General features: G+C 40.0%; 1 protein-coding gene across 1 annotated transcript; it reads left to right on the top strand.

Moving 5' to 3' along the window:
• Positions 1-727: 727 nt before the first annotated feature.
• LOC139738055 (scavenger receptor cysteine-rich domain-containing protein DMBT1-like) lies at positions 728-23,958 on the top strand. Its single transcript, XM_071648718.1, has 13 exons — positions 728-924; positions 10,900-11,029; positions 13,482-13,820; positions 15,197-15,351; positions 15,980-16,181; positions 16,698-17,018; positions 17,552-17,869; positions 18,227-18,538; positions 18,707-19,030; positions 19,824-20,129; positions 20,707-20,883; positions 21,305-21,416; positions 22,162-23,958. Exons 2-13 carry the CDS (start codon positions 10,924-10,926, stop codon positions 22,418-22,420), a joined length of 2,931 nt encoding a protein of 976 aa, XP_071504819.1. The 5' UTR covers positions 728-924; positions 10,900-10,923; the 3' UTR covers positions 22,421-23,958.
• The last annotated feature ends 639 nt before the right edge of the window (positions 23,959-24,597 follow it).

Below are 24,597 nucleotides of genomic sequence, written 5' to 3'. Positions count from 1 at the left end.
CGGGCTACCAAACAATGAAATTTGATGCCTTTGGTGGTCCGAACTAGCTACCAGAGGGGGGGGGGGGGGAAAGTCTGTGTCGAGCTCTGCATACACGTGTGCGTATAACGTCATAACGCTAGCAGATGAATATACAACATGTATAATCCGGATGTATATTCCTTTTGGTGGGTGCACATGTTATTTTGTACACGCCAACGTACGCCTGTGTGTCTTTACTCGAAAAATCTACAATGCCGGTTTCTTATCTGACATGCAAAGTGCTCTTTTGCTCTGTCACAACTCGTTAAGTCATTCAGACCCATTAATCCACAATAGTTGAGGATAAGGGAATGGGATTGGGCGTCTCTATAACACAGAAGACATGCACAAGCTTTGTGAAGCGTTATATTGTGTTCAACTTTATCCACCCCATCTATTTCCGTTGTACGGGTAATCAGCTCCGGTTGTTTGTCCTCTTTTGGACTGTTGTCCTGAAAAAAAATCTTTTAAATAACTCGAAGTTTCATCCAAAATGAACTCAAACAGCTAGACAAATTCTGTGTACTTCATGCAACACACCGTTAATAAGAACAGAGATCGGTAGTAATCACACCTTTCATGAGGTATACACTTTTAACTCGTGACCTGACCAGTTTGTCTGTTTGTAACAGTAGCGGAAAGAAGTACCAGCAAGGGAGGCTTTTTCATCAAACTATTTTTTTCCTCCCTGTGTTTTTTAACACACGGAAGCGTGCTCAATCTTGCTTCTCCATTGCTCGCGTGCAGGTTTATCCCTTTCCAGCACGTTGTCCGACGGCGAAACTCTGTCACGAATAAATCTGCCCGTTTGGAGACAGATGTATTGTGTTTCACGTGGCGTCTGTAACAGATACGCACTGCGAGCGACGGACGGAGTATCGACTACATTTCGCAGACTTTAAGGTAAGGGAATTTTATAAATCCACCAACCTGCCTGTTTGCCCGATGATCAGAAACTTTCTTTAAAAGTAAAATACTGTCCTCATTAAAATTCTTACTTGGCGTATGTAGTAAACCATTGGTTGGTAGTGTATTGTATGTCTTCCATGTGTGTGTATATATATATATGTGTGTATATTGTCCCATTTGTTCGTTCATCCAAGCATTATAAGTAACTATACATAAATAGGCCTACTTAGCTTTGAGAGAATACCTGGTTCTGCCACGCAGCAAGGTATACGTGTGCGGAATGGCCTTTTCTCTACCTCCTCTGCCGCTGATCCGCTCCGTTCAAATCAGGATAATATATAAGCCTAGATCACTCCATACACTGGAAGAAATCTCTCCCTTTGTTTTGTTTTGTTTTGTTGGTTTTTTTTTTGTGTACAGATGTTTCGACTCGTTCGCATTTGCAATAGTGGTTTAGTAGTTTAGACCTAGTTTTATTCGCAATGAGAAAGCCGATCCCCGCAGGCCTACCAAATGTGAAGTTCCTAATGTAATATTCAAAATATAGTGTTCTCTTCGTAGTCTATTAGGTTTATTGTCGATTAGCGAAATGCATAAGTTTTACCCCTATGCCTGCAATCTAATGTAACTGTCGTAGACACGTGATTGTCTATTGGCAGTGGGTGCCTAGTGTGTGTGTGTGTGTATGTGTGTGTGTGGGTGATGATCAGATGTTAGGTAATCAAGTATTTTATCATTCTTTTTGTATGACGTGTACGACTACCATGTTGAGTGACTTGGTAATGTTCATCAACAGTAAGTCTGTTTGAGTTTATATCCTTTCGTTAGTATATGATTGTGACCCTGCATCACAAAACCACCAAAATGTCACCACACATGGATATCTTGTTCAAGGCAGATTCTGAAAGAACCAATCTTATGCTTTGAAATGACATAACTTATGACTCAATACTAATGAGCTTCCCTGAAACTATTTTGCTACAATTAAAGAAAGAAATAAAATTAACCAGGTTGACCCATTTCACCTGTTTGCGTCCTCACGGAAAATCGGGTCGTATACGACTTTTTCTTGGCTTTGTGATGCATGGTCACATATTGCGATAGGATGATAGCTGACATTTTAATCTTCATCCATGTCTTTTTTCTGTTCTTTTTTAATATCTGTAAACATCTGTAAAAGCATTGAGCATTTCATTTATGAAAAGATTCCAGTGTGTTAGTATCGGTGAGATCATGTGATTTAATCTCTCCTTTCCCCCTCCCCTCACCACACCCTACATTCTTCATTCATATCGAAATGCCTTTAAAATGGCTGCCAACACTTTGAAATGCCTCGTGCGCAAAACCGCCATGATCCAAATATGACTCCTAGTTGTCCATCGCTTTAATCTTTCTTATATATAAACCACATCAATAATAATGTATTAAAGGTCAAAACTAAGTTCTTCATGAAGCCCTTTAACCTTATTTCATCACTGCAAAGATTGTACTTACAAACGAATACTCTAAAGAGAATGTTAATATTAGTTAATCTTAATTGTTTGCCCTTGTTCGATGTGATTGGAGCCTGCAATGAAAAAAAAAATCCATATACATACACACATCCATGCATATATAATTACATAAAGGGGGGGGGGGGAGGGCTACATAATATTACAATAGGCCAGATCGACATGCCCTCTTCCCATGGGGCACGGAGTTCTTACATCATAAACACGTATATTGATTTTTTTTTCCCTGAAAAATACTGAGAACTAGTTCAATTTGTTTGATAAAACACCGGATTCATGGATATTAGGTTACACAAATGAAAACATGCACGTGTTATACCTTTCCTTGGGAAAGTTTTGTCTGCGGAGTGATTTTAAAGGAGCTGAAGGAAACATTTCATTTCATTTCATTTCATTTCATTTCATTTCATTTCATTTCATTTCATTTCATTTCATTTTATTTCATTTCATTTCATTTCATTTCATTTCATTTCATTTCGTTTCATTTCATTTCATTTCATTTCATTTCAATTTATTTTCATATTTCTCACATATTGCACAAAAAGCATATAAATACGAATATTATACAAAACATAAATTAGATTTACCGGAATGTACAAAAGTTTGTCTTGGTATAAACACAAGGTCTGTATACATGAGAGTTGAGCTATGGTCATAACGCGAGAAATATGATGGGCCTGTGTGAAAGTAAGCTTGTACAGCCGCAGGTCCCCGTGATAAATCAGATTAGGGAAACTATGAGATACAGATAGTTTTTTTCAGACCGTACCAAAACTGGGGGAACGGACTAACAAAACAAAAAATGCGATCAAATAAATGTTACTAAATGAAATACACGTGAATCATAATGGGATATCATCCCTTTCTCCACATGCAGTGATTGTAGATTCAATTCATTTCAATTCAATTAATTTATTTTCATTGCTTTTTTTCAACAAAACATATCACAGTATAAATCAGAAATTATATCGTATACGCATACATTCAACTGGTACAAAGGATATACTGATAGTTAGCATTAAAGGTGTCATGCATACCGGCAAAATACAAAGTTCTGTTTATACGAGAAAAAAAAAAGAAAGAAAGGAAAGGTCAACTAAAAAGCATGCTCGTATACTTTGAACCACTCAAAGAATTTTTACGAAAACACTTTTTTTTTTAACAAATAGATAACGTGGCAGTGGATACAATGTAATTGAGATGGAGGTTATGATTTGGACACATGTGATTCCTGCATGGTATATTACCTGTATAGGCTTACTGTTCAACAAACAAATATGTAACCTGGGCTTTTAATGCTGAATGATTCCGAAGACAATAGATGAAGATCAAATTGAGCATACTTCGCTGTTAGATGTGAAGCCAGTGTAATAACTGTAAGGAAAAGTTGAGCAGGATGACTATAATAGATGCCCTCTAATTAGTTACTAGTAGTATAAGTAGTAGTAGTAGTAGCAGCAGCAGCAGTAATAGTAATAGTAGTAGTAGTTGTAGTAGTAGTAGTAGTAGTAGTAGTAGAAGTAGTAGTAGTAGTAGTAGTAGTAGTAGTAGAGTAGTAGTAGTAGTAGTAGTAGTAGTAGTAGTAGTAGTAAGTAGTAGTAGTAGTAGTAGTAGTAGTAGGAGTAGTAGGATGAATATAGTGTAATCTGTAATCTAAACACGAGACGCCCAGTTTTTGCAGGTGAAAGAAACGATAGAATGAAATACGAACAAAGCCAGACTTCCAACTGTTGCAGATCTCCCCTTTTGCTTTAGTGTAGAAAGCTGAGATATATTACACATGGATATTTTCTCTTTCTTTGCTTCATTCTCTCCCTCTCCGTCTCTCGTGCGGGGGTATATAGAAGACAGGCGGAAGGGAACACAGGAGATACTTATTTAGGCAGGGAAGGAAGTTGGACAATGCTGGGCTGTACTATTGCACCTGTTTAAAGGAAGGGTTTTGGTATAGGGTAGGGAGCGAATGGAGGTAAAGCAAACCCCATCGAGGAAGCTGTGCAAGACATGAAGATTGTGCCTTGGTAGAGTCGAGCAATTGACAAAAGATACTCTGGAGTGTTCTGAATTGAACTGAAGTGAACATTGACTTCAGTGAATTACCTCATTTCTCACCACATTTCTCATCACACAAACTCGAATGATGGAATGTTTGCTAGGATGTTGTTGGTACTTCAAATCTCTATTAGTTTGTTTCATTTACACAAATAGTTAGCATTATTACAGGGGTAAACCTGTAAATGTCTTCCATTCTCGTGAAAGCTGAACGTAACATGGAAAATGCTTTTGTGTGTATATATATATATATATATGATATCTATGTACACGTTTTTTTTTTCATTTTTTCCATTTATTTATTTAAGCATGGTTGAGTTTAACGTGATTCATTAGATTCAATGAAAACGAAAGTGCTGATATCAAGGAATATGTGAACAATATCATGCCTAAATGACAGTTCTAGCTCATTTTTTTTTTCTTTTTCTTTTTTGTTCTTAGTACATCTTGCTTGCATATTTTTAACGACAGTGAGTGGGAACATGTGCATAAAGAAACAAAAATGAAGCATTGGGCTGTAAAGCCAAGCAGGAGTGGTTGGCGTCGATAAAGTAAATGTAGATCAGGACGTTGATATATATCGCGCGCTCAGGAATATTATGTGGTTACCTATGTTGAAGTGACCTGTAGTTACGGGGCTGGTGAGGCAGGACTATTTCCAGCGAAGGAAAGGTACACAGGAAGAGCGGTCCATTATGTGCGAGGGGGGATTTCCTCGTGACTCTGTTGAGGTGTTTATAATCTCCATGATCAACGATAACACTTCCTGGTATTGTTAGTACTTACTGATTGGAGTAAGAGGTACCTGTATATTGCGTCCATTCAGAATCCATGATGAGTACTTTCCAGCAGATGTATGTTTGTAGCAAACCACTTCTACCTGTTTAGTAGAAATTTAAGCCTAACTCCATCCTGTGCACTTAAACATTTATCTACTACTTTGATTTTTTAACATCCTCGTGTACAGTTACACCCTGAGTGGGAATGATAAGAAGATCAAAACAATTATTTTTGTGTCTTAAATGCGAAAATACAGCCAAGTACCACTGTCTCTTTTCTCATATCCATTCTCGTTTTCATATACACAACGAGTTGATTTTTGTTTCATTTACACATGACTTGCACTTTTATACATCCGCATATCGTGTGAGTCGTCGTATTGGTGTGGTTACATGTGTTAAACATATTTACAAATTGCCATTGCGTAAACATCCTATTCTTTATGATAGGATCTGAGGTTGGAATTATGGCCTAAACTGTTCTCATTTCAGAGAAATATGACCGGATCAAGGTCGAATTTCCTTACTTTTTGTGTTTAACCGCACAAAAAGTAAGAAAAGTCGACTTAAATCGATTATTCTGTAATATCAGAAGTCGTCATGTTTGGTATCATCTTATACTGTGATCAATTCAGTACTATAGGCCTATTGTGCTTTATTTAATGGGACGTACGTGTAAAGCAGGCGGCTTAAAATATCAATGTGTTTAAGGGTCGAATAGATAATGTAAAATGAGCAATCTTTACGATTTGGGTATACTTGGTGATGATCGGACAAAACAAATCGAATTCAATTTGACAATCACCCGAGACGTGAACGAGAACTTTCAAAAAACATCATGATATTGCTAACACAAAAGGCATCATCTTTTCAGTGATAAATCAATATTTTGACTCCGTTTCATCGATGGAAGAGCCTGGGGCCCTGTTTCATAAAGCTGTTCGTAAAGTTACTCACGACTTTACGAACGACTTAGATATGGCAAGTCAAGTGGGTTTGCTAATAATTGTTAATTTCAATAGCTAAAGTTGAACTTTGCCGATGATCATGATTATTCTTACATGTTAACACACGTTTTTAGTTGAAAGTGAATTTTTGTCCTAATGTAGATGAAATATTGACATACAGTTGTACTTTGTTAAAACGTAACTGGAGAAAAAAAATGGGCATACATATTGGCACTTCATATTCCAGTCGTTCGTAAAGTCATGCGTAACTTTACAAACAACTTTATGAAACAGGGTCCGGGTATGGCGTCGACGAGGGGAGCCCTTCACCGATTTTAGTGTCATCGCTGCAACGCCCTTTGGTGGTTGAGTGTGATTGTGTCGGGAGGTATATGTTTCCGATAGAAAAATCTACTTTGCCATTATTGACGGGAAGAAATCTCAAGGGCCAAAGGTACAGAGGTATTCAATGAGATTTAAAGACCTGCAGTAAAGAATATTCGGTAACGAGAACGTCCGTGGTGTCCCCACTAATCCAATCATGAACACGAGAAAGAAAAGTGTCCTCTCGATCTGTGTTCCTGTCTTTGGATTACATTTAATGTTTGATACCATGCCCCCCTTCCAGTCAAAAATCAACAAAAGACTAGAAATCATCCCCTCTGTGTATGCAATATCCAGATCTCTTTTGAAAGTTCCACTTTACGTATAGCGAGTGATCATGAAATTGAAATCAAATCACCAGTCTGTCCGAACATCAACGTCCATACTCAATGCCAAAATACAATTTGTTACCCTTCCGCACATTTTATGCCCCATGCACATCATGCCCCATGCACTCGTAAGATCATATCAAGCATGCTACATTTTTGATGCGGAGTTATCCAAGTTTTTTAAATGATAATCAGTAGGCCTACAGCCATTATTGCTCTCATTTTAAAGAAACACAATCAATCGGCAGAATTTCCTTACTCTTTGTGCTGAGTAATACATGTCGATATGAATAGTATTCATATGAAATTCAAGAATTAAAGGACAAGTTCACCCTCATAAACATAAGGATTGAGAGAATGTAGCAATATTAGGAGAACACGTCATTGAAAGTTTGAGGAAAATCGGACAACCCGTTCAAAAGTTATGAATTTTTGAAGTTTTTGTGTAGTAACCGCTGGATGAGAAGACTACTGCAGTGTATGAATAACTTAGATGTCACATGCGTACAACAATATAAGGAAAATATAAAGAGAATTTCACAAAATTCCATCTTTTGAAAAAAGTACATATTCCCTTGACTCGTTACCGACATATGTAAGGGGTAATATTATTCCCCCTGCTTTTAGAAAGAGACAAGTCAAGTGCTCTTTTATTATGCGAAAAAAAGTGAAAATATGTTGAATTTTCTTTACATTTTCTTTATCCTGTTGTACGCATATGACTCACAAGCTGTAGTAGTCTCCTCATCCAGCGGTTCCAACACAAAAATTTTAAAAATTCATAACTTTTGCATCGATTGTCCAATTTTCCTCAAACTTTCACTGATGTGTTCTACTAATATTGTTGCATTTTCTCAATCCTTATGTTTATGAACGTGAACTTGTCCTTTAATGAGTCGAGTGCAACAGATTTAAAGAAAACAAACAAACAGGGAAAAGGAAAAATGTTAGACAAGGTTGTCTGGTAATGCACATTCAGACAAAGGGATATAATAGATCGAGTTATTGCTTTTACATACAGGTGTACTAAAAAAATGATTTATAGAGTGTAGAACATCAAATAGGTTGTTTTATATTGTAATTGAAATATTATATACATACCTTATATCAAATCCATACAATGTTGAATTCATCTTGCAATGTCAGACTGCAGTTGTTCCACTTAACTTTACTTCCATCAACCTGTCACATGACATATAGTCGTTAAAACTTTTAACATCTTTTTCATCATTTGTGATTGTTGTTGGGTCATCTTGTTTATATTACTGATAAATGTGGTGCGGAAGGGTTAATGGGGTTAATTGAGCGGAGCATCGCATTTACTGAGATTTGTTTTCCCTGTGTGCATGGCCTTCAAAAGTTATTGTAGTTATGATTCTTCTTCTTCTTCTTTTTTTTTGCCTTGACCATGTTAGAATATGAGGTCGACAGAGGTGCACATCCTGACTTTTCAGAATAAAAGTTTCGGTATGCAGAAAAATACGTAGTATATTCTGAAGTTTACGCTAGTAGGCTGTCACCACAGGAACTTGCAAGGTTCGCGGTGAACATCACTGTCTGGGTTTCATAGTTAAAGGCCCTGATGTTTTGATTGGTGATAGCTGCACTCTAATACCAGCAATTCTACCGTGCCTCTACATAGAACGGCTACACACCATTATTTATGCTTAACATTTATGTTAACAGAAAAACGTGGTTTCACTCGCGGATAATCATGAATTCCTGTATGGTTATCATACATTGATATTTGTTTGCCGTCCATTCCTATATTATGATAGCGTCTTTGAAGTATGATGTAATAATGCTCTTGCCGTAAAATGACAGTTTGTTCCAACGTTGTTAGCGTAGTTTCCTGTGAAGGAAAAGACAGAGGTTCTACGCAACTGCTGTACTTTGAAATCAAATAATTCATAGAAAGACAGAATTTATTTCATGATGTAAATATCTCAGATTTTCCACAATGGTGATGTTTTGTTGCTTTTTTTCTTCTTCTGTTAAGCACAAGAAGCCGGTCTAACTAAGAAAGCTCTAAAGTCTGCAAGCAATTCCTTACGAGACGTCCGTTTCCTCTCATTGTTGGAAAGATGGGGAGACACTAGACATATATAGACAAATACTTTAAAATCGGAATAAAGTACATGAAATACTGATACATCGCTTGTTATCTAGCCTTTTGACAAGGCCCTCTCGCTGTATGGGCAAGAAAAGCGAGCCTATTGCCGTGCGGACAGCGCAAGGTCGCGCTCGGTTGGGCTCGTCTCCATTCAGTGAGAAGGCCTTGTCAAAAGGCTACAATCTATCAGACTCATGATACAACTCAAAAGTTAATCGGCAACTATATTAAGTAAAAGCTTCACTGCAATGTTAGGGACAAAATATGTCAGAAAATATTGTTTAAATGTTCTTTTGGGTTGTTTTTTTTTTGACATATTCATTACGAAGTGAACTATACGACCATGTCATCCTAGTTATTTCCGTCTGACAAGAAAAACAGTCAATCCCATGCACCGATTTCACTGAAATGCAGCTAAATTTCTAGTCATTTTTTCTTCTAGAAAATCTAGTAAAATTTTCGACTAGATCGTCCGAAGAGTGAATGATTATGCAATCTAGTTATTTCTGTCTGTTAAGAAAAAGAGTCAAAGCAACCGATTTCACCGAAATGCAACTACATTTTTGTAGTTATTATCTGACTAGAAAATAGAGGAAACTAAAGTAAGAGTGTAAATATCTCTAATTATATTAAATCATATAGGCCAAGTGGAGATAACTGAAACACAAACTGATATTAAAAACAAAAGCGAAAACGAGGAACCTAACCATGAACTGTGAGATTTACAAAAACGGATGTGGATAATTCGGACGTTTCATGCGTGTCTGTTTGAGTGTGTGTGTGTGTGTGTCGGGGGGGGGGGGGGGTCAGGTGTGAGTGTTCATGGTTGGGTCAAAGGTTCACCTCTACCCCCCTTTCCCTTCCACTTCCCTTCCCCCTCCCCCACATTTTTTTTTTCCCATGGAAAGCATCTTCATCTAGGGGCGGTACCCCCGTACAGTCCTGGTTTTTGTTGTGGGACTTCTCTTCCTTTTAATTTTCGATTACTTTATCGCCCCTGGTTCCGCCTCCCCTACCAGCACCTTGTGTTTCAGTGACCAATCATTGTTCGACCATGTCTTGCGCTAGGTTTTAATCAAACTTTACGAGCGCTTTAAATCAAACTCTTATTTGTATTTCCAGTATATCCATTCTTCACCTTCCGCATACGCCTACAGCTATAAAAAACACATCATGGACCTACACTTAACACAGTGTCGATTTTGAAAGTGTTTTCCCCCTGTGTTATTTCGTAGAAAGCCGAAAAAAACCCACAAACCTGTACTTTCCTGGGCTTTTGATGATGGGAACACTCACGTGACTAACATAACAAAAGTACTTCGGTATGCACCAAGAGTGACTGAATAATTAGGGTGGATATTATTTGAGACGTTGAAACAAACATTTTGTTGTAAAATGATCTGAAGTGAGTTCATATTTACTAGATGTAAGGAAATGATACTTGTATTATAACCATTTGAATACCTTGATAACCCTATACTGGCAAAGATTATTTCATCCAGTCAGTACATAATGACACATATCGCCAGTATCATAACAGTAAGGAGAATAAAAAATGAACAATTTAAGCAAATATTTATGACTTTAACAATGATTGGAATGACAGCAATACTAACGCCGATCTGTGTTGATGCCTTGTTAACCTTCGAAGCCAACCACAATAACTTGATCACTACGACGATCGATAAAAACCCCGCAAAATTAGTCCATGCCTCGTATCGTTTTACACATTTCATATCCCCGAAGATTTAAGGCCCTAAGCCCTCGGCATCACAAAGGATCATAGGATCGAAGAATGACAGCCATGGCTTATCGCCTCTAATATATGTTTGTATTGAACGGTCTTTCACGCAGACGCTGCAAAGTACAGCGGGCATAATGACATCACGAGCCGGTCCATCTTCAAAGACAGGCGCGTTTTACGTCGCAGTAACATTTCTCCTCTTGCTCGGCTGTAGCAAACAACCCAATGTCCACTGCACGTGTAAGTATGAACAATTCTATTGAAGTTGTTACGCCCATTAGTTCTCACTCAGAACCATTCAAAATATTCAAGGATCCTGTATTCATATCAGCCTTTTCATGCAGTGCAATTTTATTTCGCTAGATACCATAACTCAGCAAATATTCATCTACCATTCCTGTTTACAGAGATTGCCCTTTTAGATAAAGTTACATTAGAGAATGTTATAGATATTGAGCATTATACGGTTTTAAAGTGCCATTTGCCTTTAAGAAACATACATTAAGCAAATTAAAAGGAGATTATGCCGTCATAACTGCTCGATGTTTTATGTCAATTGCGTTTTTGTTCCAATAACAAGCAATCTTTTACCTCTAACTGTCATCCTCGCGTATAGTTATTAGAAAAAAGCCTTTCAAATTTGTGCCTTTAAGATTGAAGGAAAAAAGATTTGTGAAGATTACTGGTTAGGTAAACAGGAGATAGTGTGATGATGTAGGCCCGATATTTTGTATACTTGCGGGAAAGGGATGAATCACTATTTTACGAAAACATGTGACACTAGATAATGCCACAGCTTTCCTTTTCGTGTTTGATTTTGATAACATATTCCTCGAATTTGACCTTAATATTTTGCAAAGTCAACTCGATTATGGAGTTGAAATGTACTACAATGCGTATTTAAAAAAAAGTAATCCATCTTTGGAGGCCTACTATTTCATAATTGTCAGCTATGTAGAGCACAATGTTGATTGTGAGGAAAGAAGAACTATTCCTCTTTCCATTAGTACCCAATTATGTTGACAAATGTCACGCACGAATGAGCACCTGAACTTTAAATATAGCAATGACAAATTGCACTTTTTCCAAGTTTGTGTGCTTTTGTGACGAGCAATGCATATCTCACTGCATGGATGACATCTGTTAATGTTTAGGGTTTCTCCTAACATTTTATGGTTCATAATCTTCAACATAGTCACCTGTCCGATAACTTGGTCACTCCCATGGAGGCCAACCCACAACCCCGAGGATTCGACCACTTCCATTGACAGATCTTATCCAGGCAGTGAGACATGCATTGTTCCTTCACAATGACACGCAAGCCCTAAACGTGCAATTTGTCATTGTTGTCTTTTTTAAGAATTCATGTGCTCAGTCACGCATGATGTTTGTCAACGTAATTAGGTATCAATGGAAAGAAGAAGGGTACCCCTTTACTCACAACCAACACTGCGCTCAATGACCGACAATGTTAAAATAGTAGCCCTCCAAATTTGGATTACTTTTTTTTTTTATACGCGCTGTATATCCCGTCAAGTCCTGGGGTGATTTTGTCTCAGAAATTATCCTCTTGTCTTTATTAAATTGGCAACTCTGAATTTAATTACGTTTCCAGAACTAGACATATTACACGGCGCTGCCTATCCATTGATTCTGTACAGGATCAGGAAATTATTATTCACAACTGCGAATTTGAGAGACAAGTTATATCGTTGATATTTCAGACGTTTTTCAGATTCAGTAATAAAATTTCGCAATTAAGAGGCTTACTTTATTATTCTTCAACTGAAATAGACAGTGGTGTATAACCAAAATAGGATTAACACGATATAGGAAGTCTTTATCATATTCTACGAAATATTAGTATGAATATTAACATTAACAGTGAAAAGATACAGCACAAAGGCACTCAAGTGTTGTCTCTAGGAATTGATGGTTTGGGCTTGAAACACGAAGCAAAAAAAAAAAAATATATATATATCATTGATAAATGGAAATAATGGCAACTATGCGACGAACATTAAAATGTTTCCTTCTGATTACTCACAATTTGTGCATTATGGAAAAAGACTGTTTATATTGCTCTGGATATGTGTGATGACTCTGTCATTTCTTCAGAAAAGGGTAACACACATGATATTTTAATCAGAAAAAGTTAATGAAAATAAATATCAAAAAGATTGCCAAAATGAAGCAGCAAGGATGAATAAAATACAGAGTAAGATAATGTTTCCGTATCCAAAACCAAGAAATGGAGAGAAACAAAAATCATGTTGAACAAATAAATGTTATCACTTTCTTAGTCATTCCAAAGACCTCCAAAAGGGTTGGGAATTGTTCCTTTTCGTACATCGACGCACAGAATGGTTGGATTTGTTCCTTTTCGTACTGTACGTCTACCCCAAACTTTGGAATTCATTAACCCTCCCAAAAATGAATCATATAGTAACGTTTGAACAGCATCTAAAATCCCATCTCATAATGGCATATGAGATACTGCCCTTTCAGTTGATTGTGTATCTGATGTATTAAAGCTTATCACGTCTGACATATTGTTGTTTATACATTACGGTAAGTATTTTGTACCCTTAGCAGAAGGTGCTATAAAAATGTCATAATGTAATTAAAAAAAAAATGATCAGAAAACATGTCGTTAAAACGTGTTTTTTGTTCTCATCTTTCACTCGTGTAGCTCCACCGATGCCTTACCAACTTCGACTGGTTGGTGGGAGCGCACCAAACGAAGGGCGGGTAGAGGCCCGCGCCTCGCCCTCGTCACCTTGGCGGTCGTTCTGCGGAGCTTACTTTGATCTCGAGGATGGGTCGGTGATTTGTCGCCAGCTCGGCTTCGGCAATGCGACGGCGGTATCGACGACGGCGGCTTACGGCATGGGCGTTGGTACGATCCTCTCGATGAACCTACTCTGCACTGGCGACGAGTACGGATTCGAGTTCTGTCCGACTGGGAATTTTTCAGAGGGCGATTGTCAGCATGAGAACGATGCCGGAGTCGTCTGCGCAGGTTCACCACGTAAGTTTCATTTGCCCAACACCCCCAAATCACCTTCGCTCCACTTTCTAATTATTTGTTCCTCCCTACCACCCCCCCCCCCTCTCTCTCTCTCTCTTTCTCTCTTTGACCCATGTGTTCATCTTCGGACAAGGTGTTTTTTATACCTACATGATGTTCCTCTATACCAAGGTGAATCAATGTAGTCCTGGCAATGTTTGGGTATCAGTAATGTTAGGTACTGCTGTTAGGAACAGCAGCGATAAAACCAAGCGAGTAACCCCTGGTAATACATAGCTGACCATAATGATTTTTATCATAATGTTAAAACCTATGCAAAGGCACAATTACATCTTCACACATCCGGACACACGCAACGAGTCACGGCATGTTGCAAACACACACACACACACACACACACACTCTCTCTCTCTCTCTCATGTCGCTGTGCGTTTATAATCGTGACCTTGTAACTGCTATCTATAGTTCTCTAATGTATATGAATGTAATTATAAACCCTAAAAAAGACTGGGGGGGGGGGGCTTTTGGCCCACTCGACATTTTCCATGATAAATCCGTAACGTAAAAATCTCGCGACGGTATGTTTCATGACCTTTTTTTTTTTAGTCTTGTGCAACTTTTGAGATCAAATTCGGGAAGTCCAGGTACGTGGTTCTGAAGTTACGCAATAAATGCATGTCAGACCCTAAATTGCTCAAAAGCGTGATTTCATGTGCAAATCCGATGTAAATACTGTTTCTAGCCAAAATTCATAAATGTATCATTATTTTAGCTTTTGCTGATTAAAATCAATTAATTTCATGTTGTTATAATCGAAATAGTGTCGCCGATGATTTCCATCGAAAAGAAAATAAAAACAGTCGAAAAGTCGAAAACAATGAAATACATAACAAATTTTAAAAAACAATAGAATACATAAGAAAAAACTTTAGTGCCACCATTTTTTTGTACATTCAATGAGAATCCTAAAAAGAGTACCTAGACCAAAAATTAGCAGTTTTAGGACTTTTGTCTACAGATTTACAGCAAAATTTTCAATTTTGTGCATAAATTAGCACAATTAAATTGTTAAAAATAAATTTGAATAATTGCGGAATAATTACTTATTCAGTTTTGTAGATCACCTTTGTGGATGACGCGCGTGCCAATTTTCCTCGCGATCACGCGGTCAACGGCCAAGATGGGGGGTGGGGGTTGCTGAATGAGGCACCCCCTAGTCTTGCTATTCATCAAAATAGGCAAGTCTTTTTAGGCCATTTTCTGAGAGTTGTCATCATAGTAACTGTATCTATGAAATGGGAATTAGAAATGAAGATGAGGATTGCAGGACTGATTCCTTTTTCCATTTTAAATTAATTTGCTTCTCCCCCTAAAAGCAACCTTGCCACCTATCCCTACGACGACCCCTGCACCAAGCCAGCTGGTGCGTCTCGTCAACGGAGGGAATCCATTCCAAGGCAGGGTGGAAGTGTTCTTAAACAACGTCTGGGGAACCATCTGCGACGACAGTTGGGACACTACTGATGCGAGAGTACGTACTATACTTCGTTTGGTTTTACATGTCATGCAATGATTGTTTGAAAGGAAGCAAGCATGGGCGCCACACCTTTGAGTTCCCCCAAAAAGGACGAGCCAAAGACAGATATAGTCCCTTGCAAATCAGGGGCACAACCCCTGCTGCTCGAGAACCTGACACAGTGAACCCTGAAAACTATATCGTGGGTGTTATTAATTGGGTCATCATCTAAATCGCTTGCAATCTAAACTTAAGTTTTCCCGTGAATGCTTTTCCCTCTTAAAAAGACGGCGTTCCTTCACTCCCCTTCCAAATATCCTCTACGGCCTTTCTCAGGTTGTGATTTTTCAATCTGCTGCCACCTCCCACTCCTCAACTTTTCCTTCTGTTCTCCATTCTTCCTTCAAAGGCGTCATAATTGTGCATTTCCCCGACAAAGAACTGACTGAGTGACGGAGAAACGAAGAAGTACAATTAAATGGATGATAAACACAGTGACTGAGATCAATATGGGGGCGTTTAATACAGGAAAATACGAGCTTCTGCAGGCGTCTACATCCGTCTTTAAACTAATAATTGATGGCGTTACCTGTATTTTCTTTGTTGTGTTACTTTGTTGTCCTTTGAATAAATCATCCTTCAGATCGTCTGCAAGCAGCTAGGGTTTGGAGATGTCTTTGCTGCGACAACAAATGCCCGCTTTGGCTCGGGCACAGGGCCAATTCACATCGACGACACGAGATGCTACGGCAGCGAAGCGTCCGTTCTAGAATGTCAGCACCGCGGGGTCGGCATGCACAATTGCCGTCACTCGGAGGATGCCGGTGTGATATGTCTGCCGAAAGGTGAGCACACATATAAGTTCTAAAATTCTTAACCTGTGCATGCGCAGTAGGAAAATGATCGGGAAAATAAAAACCCTATACAACCTAGTCGTGAATACCGCTTGTTGAAAAATCCGGAATCTTTGTGTCATGAGGTGAATTACGTCGTGACGCTCTCTTTGCTGAAGTTTAATTATGTATGCTGACATAACATACATCTCGTTTTAAACAACGCCCCACCCCCCGGAAATTCTTGATGTCTTATTGCTATTAGTCTGGAAATATCTCACATCTTCACAGAAAAGTAAACGAAAGTTCGAAGAGTTATTCGGGACAAAGAAGTTGTCAGGTCAACCGTATGGATCTGGAACTAGGTATATTAAACAAACTTTGTTCTCTGCTGTCTTAGCTGAGAAAGACGCTTAGTAGCTCTTTTATGAGCTGGCATAGTATACCCGTGCAACACGTTTATGCCACCAGCCCTCATGTAGATTTACGTGAAATTCTTTAACTTTATGACAACCTTTGTTCCTCCAGTGAACCTGGTTGGTGGCAGAAATTCTTCCGAGGGCCGAGTCGAGATCGAAGTCAACGGCGAATGGACGACTGTCTGCGGTAATGGTTGGGACATAGCCGACGCCAACATCGTCTGCTCGCAGCTCGGTTTCGGACCCGCCATCGAGGCCCCAGTGGGCGATCCGCGCTTTGGACCACCAAGTGAGGGCCGGGTGTACATGACCGATATGATGTGCAACAGCAACTTCCAGCTACTGTCGCAGTGCGCGGCGCGAAAGGTCCCGGATGGGGATCCCTCGTGCCCACACTCGCGTGACGCGGGTGCCGTCTGCAAGGCTTCAAGTGAGATTTCACTCATTTCTCTGTTTATGGTGTAAGGTCAAGGAAAATATAAGCTCCTTTTATCTGCATAGTGTTAAATGCATATCTTAGGAAGATCAGCCAATTGCACTTGTATCTTCGTATTGAAATAGGACGCTCATAATTATTATTCAAAGCTGTAAGCAGCCGGTAATGTTCTGTCGGTAAAGTTTGTTAACTTCATGACTCAGTGTTGAGTTCTCTCCCTAATGAGGTATGCAGAATCAGATTAAAGGAAAAGAACCTTTCCACAAACGGCAACATATTTATCAAGATACTTCCTAGACATCACAACGCTAATCGAGGGCATGTTTAGCTATAGAGCATGAAAGGTGTTATCCACCAATCCGGCAGAAATTTCGGGCTCATGTTTTTCGCATACTTTGCTTGGTCTTGGGTATTTGGGACTAAATCCTATCATTAGTGTGCAAAAGATACCAGTTACAAGCTTCGTTTCCATGTCGGATTTAGGATACACTTCATTGTATTTTCATCTGTTCCTGCCCATGCGCCAGGCACAGCAACCGGCATTCGTCTGGTTGGCGGGAACAACATTTTCGAAGGCCGCGTAGAGCTCAGTCGGAATAACTCTTGGGGTACGGTGTGCGACAATGGTTGGGACTTGAACGACGCGGCTGTTGTTTGCCGTCAGCTCGGGCTGGGTAAAGCCGTGGAGGCTCGCAAGTACGCCAGCTTCGGTCGAGGTTTCGGTCCCATCTACTTGGAGAACGTCGGGTGCGAGGGCGACGAAGAAAACCTGCTCGACTGCCCTTACGAAAACCAGACATCTTGCAGCCATAGCGAAGACGCGGGTGTCGTCTGCGCGCCCAAAAGCAAGTTTCAGTAGTCGTTGTTTTTTCTTACTTTTTCCACCTGTTCTTCCTCGTATTACTCTTCCCACTTCTTATACTTTTCTCTCTCGCTCTCTCTCTCTTTATGCCTCTTCCACTTCTTGTACTACGTTTTCACCTGATAAAGATGATAGCCATGATACGAAAATGACAGTAATTATCATGACTTCTGCTGCACTTGATATCATTATGGATAGCATAATGAGGAAAATTGTCAGAAGTTAGTTAATGACTTGTGAAACCCGAGATTTATGATGAAGGAAAGATCAAATTGTCAATGTTTATAATTATAGCAATGACCTCATATATAAATACTAATTCGTAAATTCATTTTCATAGTACGCCTCGTTGGTGGAAAGAATGCTTACCAGGGCCGAGTGGAAATGTATGTCAACAACGAGTGGGGTACAATTTGCGACACCGATTGGGACTCGCAGGAGGCGCGGGTTGCCTGCCGACAGCTAAGCTATGGCTTTGCCGCATCCGCCAAGACGGGGTCATTCTTCGGACCGGGCAAGGGTACGATCCTCGCGGAGAATATCGGCTGTAGCGGCTACGAGGGCTCACTGGTGCAGTGCAACCGTTTCGACCTGCAAGCCAACTCGACGTGTGATCACACTCGTGATGCAGGCGTCATCTGCTCCCTGCCGGGTGAGAAACGTTCCAGTCATATTTAGATAAGATTCTTTCTTTAATTAGTGTACATCAGTGAGATCAAGAACAGTAGCTGCACAAAGATTATGTTAAAAACATATGGCAGTCACAGAGCGTTACCATGGTAACGGAATGTAAATACTTTCTTATACACATTTTCCTCAGAAAACAACATAACTCTCCGCCTAGTTGGAGGGAACACACCGTACGAAGGCCGCATAGAGATTCAGCTGGAAGGCACATGGGGCACGGTGTGCGACAACAACTGGGATAAATCAGACTCGAGAGTCTTGTGCCGTCAGTTGGGCCTTGGACCGGGCGTGGAGGCCCCTGGTAACGCAACCTTTGGCAAAGGGACGGGCCCCATTTACGTGGACAACCTGGACTGCCGCGGTCACGAGTCCTCTATCGCCCTCTGTCCAAACAACGGCGTGGAGGTGCATAACTGCACGCACGACAACGACGCCGGGGTCGTCTGCTCAGCACCGAGTTAGTACACGTACACCTTCGCACACCCTCGCTACCCCCCCCCCCTCACACACACACACACACACACCCTTTACCCCACTCTTACCCGTCCTTCAGTTTGTGCTCTGGCGTGCTCGGCGATTAAGATCAGGTTGAATTTTTCTGTTCAGTGTCGGTTCGGAGAAATTTTCATAGACCTCCAAATGCGAAGAGTTTGCCAGTAGCGTTAATACAGTAACGTTGTAATACGTATTACATCCATACCCTTTGGAAGTAGCTATGATGTATGATGTATGATTTCTAAAGCACCAGACCCTCGTAAGTATACAGTATAGATTCATTCATTCATTCATTCATTCATTCATTCATTCATTCTTTCATTCATTCATTTCTTTATTGGTCTATGTCAGACATAGAAATAATTTGGCTTCCATTGGCATTACATTGCAACAAAATGATCATGACAATGCAAACACATTTTACATCAGAATTCGGAGAGAAAATGCCAATGGTGGTCGCTACGGAGCAGCGTCTCTAGATCCTCGGTTTGAAGAATTCCTTCTACCAGATGTCCTCTTGACCATATAAGAATGAATACCTGATAATATTGGAGTAACATAGGATCTTCTGCGCAAAAATAATAAATTTATTAATAAAAAAAAAATAACGCTGCTTATAAACAAGGAGCAGGCTAGCCTAAGTAATACATGTTTAAGCCGTTTTTGTTGCTACTACACTGTATGATAACAATCCCTATCTCTGTTACAGGTAAGTTTGTTGTTACTTTAAACTGTCTCATTTTCTATGATACCAGTTCGTTTGGTCGACGGTTCGAATCCCTTTGAGGGTCGCGTCGAAGTGCTGAAGAACTTCATATGGGGCACTGTGTGCGATGACGGATGGGACTTGGTAGACGCAACCGTCGTCTGCAGGGAGCTGGGTTTCGGCACGGCGAAGCGGGCCGTTTCCGGCAGCTACTTCGGCTCGCGCTCGTACGGCAGCATCCACTTCGACGACGTTGCGTGCACAGGCAACGAGCAGTCCCTCAAGGACTGTCCTCACTCTGCAGTACACGATTGTTCCCACCTCGAGGATGCAGGTGTCGTCTGCACAGGCAGAAGTGAGTGACAGCTAGGTTCATCTAATTTTTTCCTTTGTTTTTCAAGCTCAACTCCTTTATTACACACTTTCATGAAAATTATAATACATTTAGAAGCAAATTGTAATTGCGTACCCGTGAATGTTCATGAATGCATTGGGTTGTAAGACAAAGGCCCGAAATCATGAAGGTGGCACAATCTTTGGTCTAAACCATAAATGGACAAACACCGTAGTTTTGTATGGCCGCCAAGTAACGCATGGCCTGTTCGCAATGTTATTTTTTCGTCCACGAAATGAAAATTTCGTTAATGAAATGGTCATTTCGTCCACAAAATAGGCCATGCGACACTTGGCGCCCCATACAAACTGCGATCTTTGTCCGAGGTTTAAACCATGGACAAAGATTGTACCACCTTCGTGAATTCGGGCCAAAGAGTTTGGAGCACAGATTCATCTGATTTTGAACCGTTAATGTATCGACGAGCGCAATGACAAGGTCCTGCCATAACGTGGGTCAACTAAAAAAAGATTTACAGAGCAAATGTCATACTAACATATGTCTTCTTTCCCACGCTCCTCTTCCACTGAACTGTAAGAACTGAACTGCGATCTACCTGTGCTGCCGCATAACACGTACATGAGCATCATCAAAGCATCGTTCAAGGAAGGGGAAGTGATCGCTGTCATTTGTCAAAACGGCAACAATTCTGAGGAGTGGCGCTGCGGACCGGACAAACAATGGATCGGAAGCCCAATAGCCTGCAAAGAAGGCCGTAAGAGCAATGTTATCCCTCTCCCGCTAAAAAAAAGAAGCGTAAAAACCCTGATTTCAGATTTTAATATGATAACATTGGATCCTAGGCACATAATTTATATTTCACGAAAATTGGTTAGAAATTTATCGTTTGATGGAATATTTTGGCATGTAATTTCGTTTGACGATCAAATTCACGAAATTTGTTACCTAGGCCTATATTTTGTATCTCTCTCCCTCCCTCTCTCTCTCCTCTATTTTTGGCTGTCGCTCATACTTAGAGAGATACAAGTAAACTGAGTACTTAGTATTCAGCCACGACACGGCGGACGCGTCATACGTCAAGGCCATGTCAATATACTCCTTTTGTTTATGATTATAAGACATTGCGGGTGAAATAAATACATATATTTTTATTCGATTTTTTTCAATCGCGACAGAAAACGGAGATGATGGTCCGGATGGCCCACATGTTGTTATTGGTGTGGTAGTCATTCTCGTGGTCATCGTCCTAGCCGTGCTGATAATAGCAGCCGTCGTCTTCATGTACCGGTAAGTGGTGGTAGTACTGTATATGGACAGCATACACTGATAGGCTACAAGGCATAATGTGATATACGATATTATACTTTACCATAACCAGAGCATGAATCGGAAGTCTCGAATCCACATACCATGACAGGAACCTTTCAACAGCATTAAGCAGATGCCGAGGTCAACCGTTTTACATGGACCAGAGAATCACCTCGTTCTCTTCATTTTTTTTTTCAGTTTTACATGGCAGTGGTCGCCTGCATAGTCGAGGAGTGATTGCTCAGTGCACCCAGTTCTGCATTAGAAACTACCAGCTACCTAACATCTTATTGTACTTTATTCTTTATTCTGTGATTGTATACTCAAGAGAGTTTGATGGCACAACGCTTTAACTCCATTCTTGCATATATGAAATATTTGAGATTAGAGCTGCTAAAAACAAAGATCATAATGATCACAACTTCAAGAATATGATCCTTGTTATGGTTCAAGTGAGATATCACTGGGGGGGGGGGATTGTGTGTGTGTTCTATTTGATGATGGATTTACCTTAAAATGCTTTAAAATGCTGCTGAACCAGGTTTGCTATCGAACTTTTGTTATAGAAATATCAATAATTTTTTAATGTAATTATGTGATTAATCTCTTGAGAGTAAGAATTCAGAAATACAGGAGACCGTTATCTTATCGTGGTAACGATTTACTTCCGTTGTATTTTATGGGCTTTGTTTTATTCTTCTTCTTTTTTTTTTTATTCCGACAGCAATCAGAGGAAGCAAAATCTACAGATGGCGGTGACCATGTCTGACGTCCTTTCTCAAATTGAGACGGTACGGAACTCTGGTGGCGCCCCCGCAGATGGTGCCGTAAAATCTGACGCGGCGCCACCGCCCATGACATCGGTGGAAAACCACGTGGCATCACACGACGACGAGGAGGAGACTTTCAAAGATCTTGGGTTCTTGGAAGACAGGGATTCCAAGAAGGCCAACACGGGCGGCTACGCGCGCCTGATAGAGTGATTGTGCCAATAATAATTGTCTGTAAAATCACGTGATCTGATGATGGGCGGAGCATGGATACTATAGTGAGAAAAGCGAGGTTCGCGACCTGTGAACTACATTCAGCGCATTAACGGGATGTGCAGGCCGTGTTTAAGTACGGCTTCCAGTTCAGTTTGAGTCAGATCACACAGTACTATTTATCTTTTCTGATCTTTTTGTCGAAAAGGGACAAAATAAACGCAAAAACCTGAAGAAGCCAATGCGTAGACCGTTATTACTGCGCATGTACATACTATGTACAATGATTTAACACTATTTTTCTTGAAACTTGTCTTCTGTATAGCACTGATAACATTCTTTACTTACTTATCGTGTAATACAATCATAATTTCCTCCTTCGTCAATGGGTGCCTTCTTACTTCGTTTCTTTATTGCTTTTTTTAAAGTTTTGGTTTGGCTTGACTTTCAGACACTGCGGAAAGAAGTGTATTCACTTTGCACTCCTTGCCTAATCCATTTTATTTGGGGATATACTAAGTATGAGAATGTGATAGAAAACAAAGCTAATTATCAATGAGCAGTTGCAAATAAGTGTAATTTATCTCACTTATTCAATGTTTTCCAAATTAAACATGATTCCTCCAACACCCATCGGGCCGAAAGATGCGTGCCCCTCATTCTCTACTTCTATTAGCGCCGAGCTAAAATGTGCTTGCGTCATCATTTCATTCATATAGAAGCCAGGGAAGCTGTTCATTAAAGGAGAAGAAAACGTAGGGTCGTAGCCGGGGTCGTAGCAACGGATTGCTTAATCATAAACAATGATAAAAGAAACCAAGCCCATTATGAGAGTGTAAATGGAATTCAAAGGACAAAGGTGTGATTTACTGTGGTAAGGTATGACGAAAACATGATATACAAAATATAATGAGTTACTGGTAACGTTTGCACATAAATCGATCTACTGATCTCTAAACGTTCGCGAACATTTTGTTTGGCTATACGTTCATTAACGTTGAAAATGTCTTTATTAATGTGATGTACAATCTTTTTAGCTTCATTACTGTGATAACATCAATCGTCAATTCAATAGTGATCATGATTCAAAATTATAGTCAGTAACAGTATAATTATTGTAAGAAGTTTGCAAAGTCCAATCTGATCTTATATTCTCATTTCTTTTCTCGCAGACAAACTGTAAATGTTATCCAGGGGCGTCACCAGCTTTTTTTCAAGGGGGTGCGTTTTGACAGTAAATGTAAACTGTGAGATTTTCTTTTTATTTGATTTATTGGCTCCTGTGTCATCATGTACATTTACACATGCTCTATGTACACTGTGTTGTACATAATTTACATGTGATTGTATTGACCGATTCGGGTTCGTTGAGGGCAGCAGACATTTTGTGGCACTGGGCGCAGCCATGAGGTGTCTTAGCCGGATACCCCCTCCCACGGTGGGAACTTTTTATAAAAACAAGAGTGTAAAAGTCGTGTCTATTATGGTAAAAATAAAAATACTATGAAGGACTATTACGGGGGTACATTATGTGACGGTGTGAGATCCTCGGCGAGGGAGCGAAGCAACCGAGCGGGAGAGGGTGTAGGAGGGGGATACCCCTCCCACGGAGGGACTTCTTGTAAGAAGAAAAAAAAAAAGGATAATTGCATTACAATTAAATGCGAGCGAGCTTGAAAATTGTGATATTTTACAATCTCAAACTGCGGTTTGTAACTATATTTTTTCGCTTTGGAATTGAAGGGGCGCACCGGGCGCAACTGCTGGCAATTACTGGCAGCAACATGAGGATAATGGCGTAACGATTAAATGCGAGCGAGCGGAGCGAGCAAGCTTGAAAATTTTGACATTTTACAGTCCAAAAACTGCCGTTTTAGCTCTATCTTTTCGCTTTGGAGATTAAAGAGGGGTTGGCGCACCGGGCGCAACAGCTGGCAATTACTGGCAGCAACGTCAGGAGAATGGCACAACGATTAAATGCGAGCGAGCGAAGCGAGCGAGCTCGAACGTTTTGGCATTTCACTGTTTAATAAATGCCGTTTTTAGCCTCATCTTTTCGCTTTGAAAATTAAGGCGGGGGGGGGGGGGGGCGCACCGGGCGCAACTGCTGGCAATTACTGGCAGTAACAACAGGAGAATGGCAAAGCGATTAAATGCGAGCGAGCTTGAAATTTTTG

This window comes from Diadema antillarum, unplaced genomic scaffold (genome assembly GCF_040938485.1).
Source record: "Diadema antillarum isolate AM-2024a unplaced genomic scaffold, OU_Dant_1.0 seq00000720_RagTag, whole genome shotgun sequence".
NCBI lineage: Eukaryota > Metazoa > Echinodermata > Echinoidea > Diadematoida > Diadematidae > Diadema > Diadema antillarum.
Note: the sequence above shows the minus strand (reverse complement) of the source record. Positions and strands in the feature narration are given on the sequence as shown.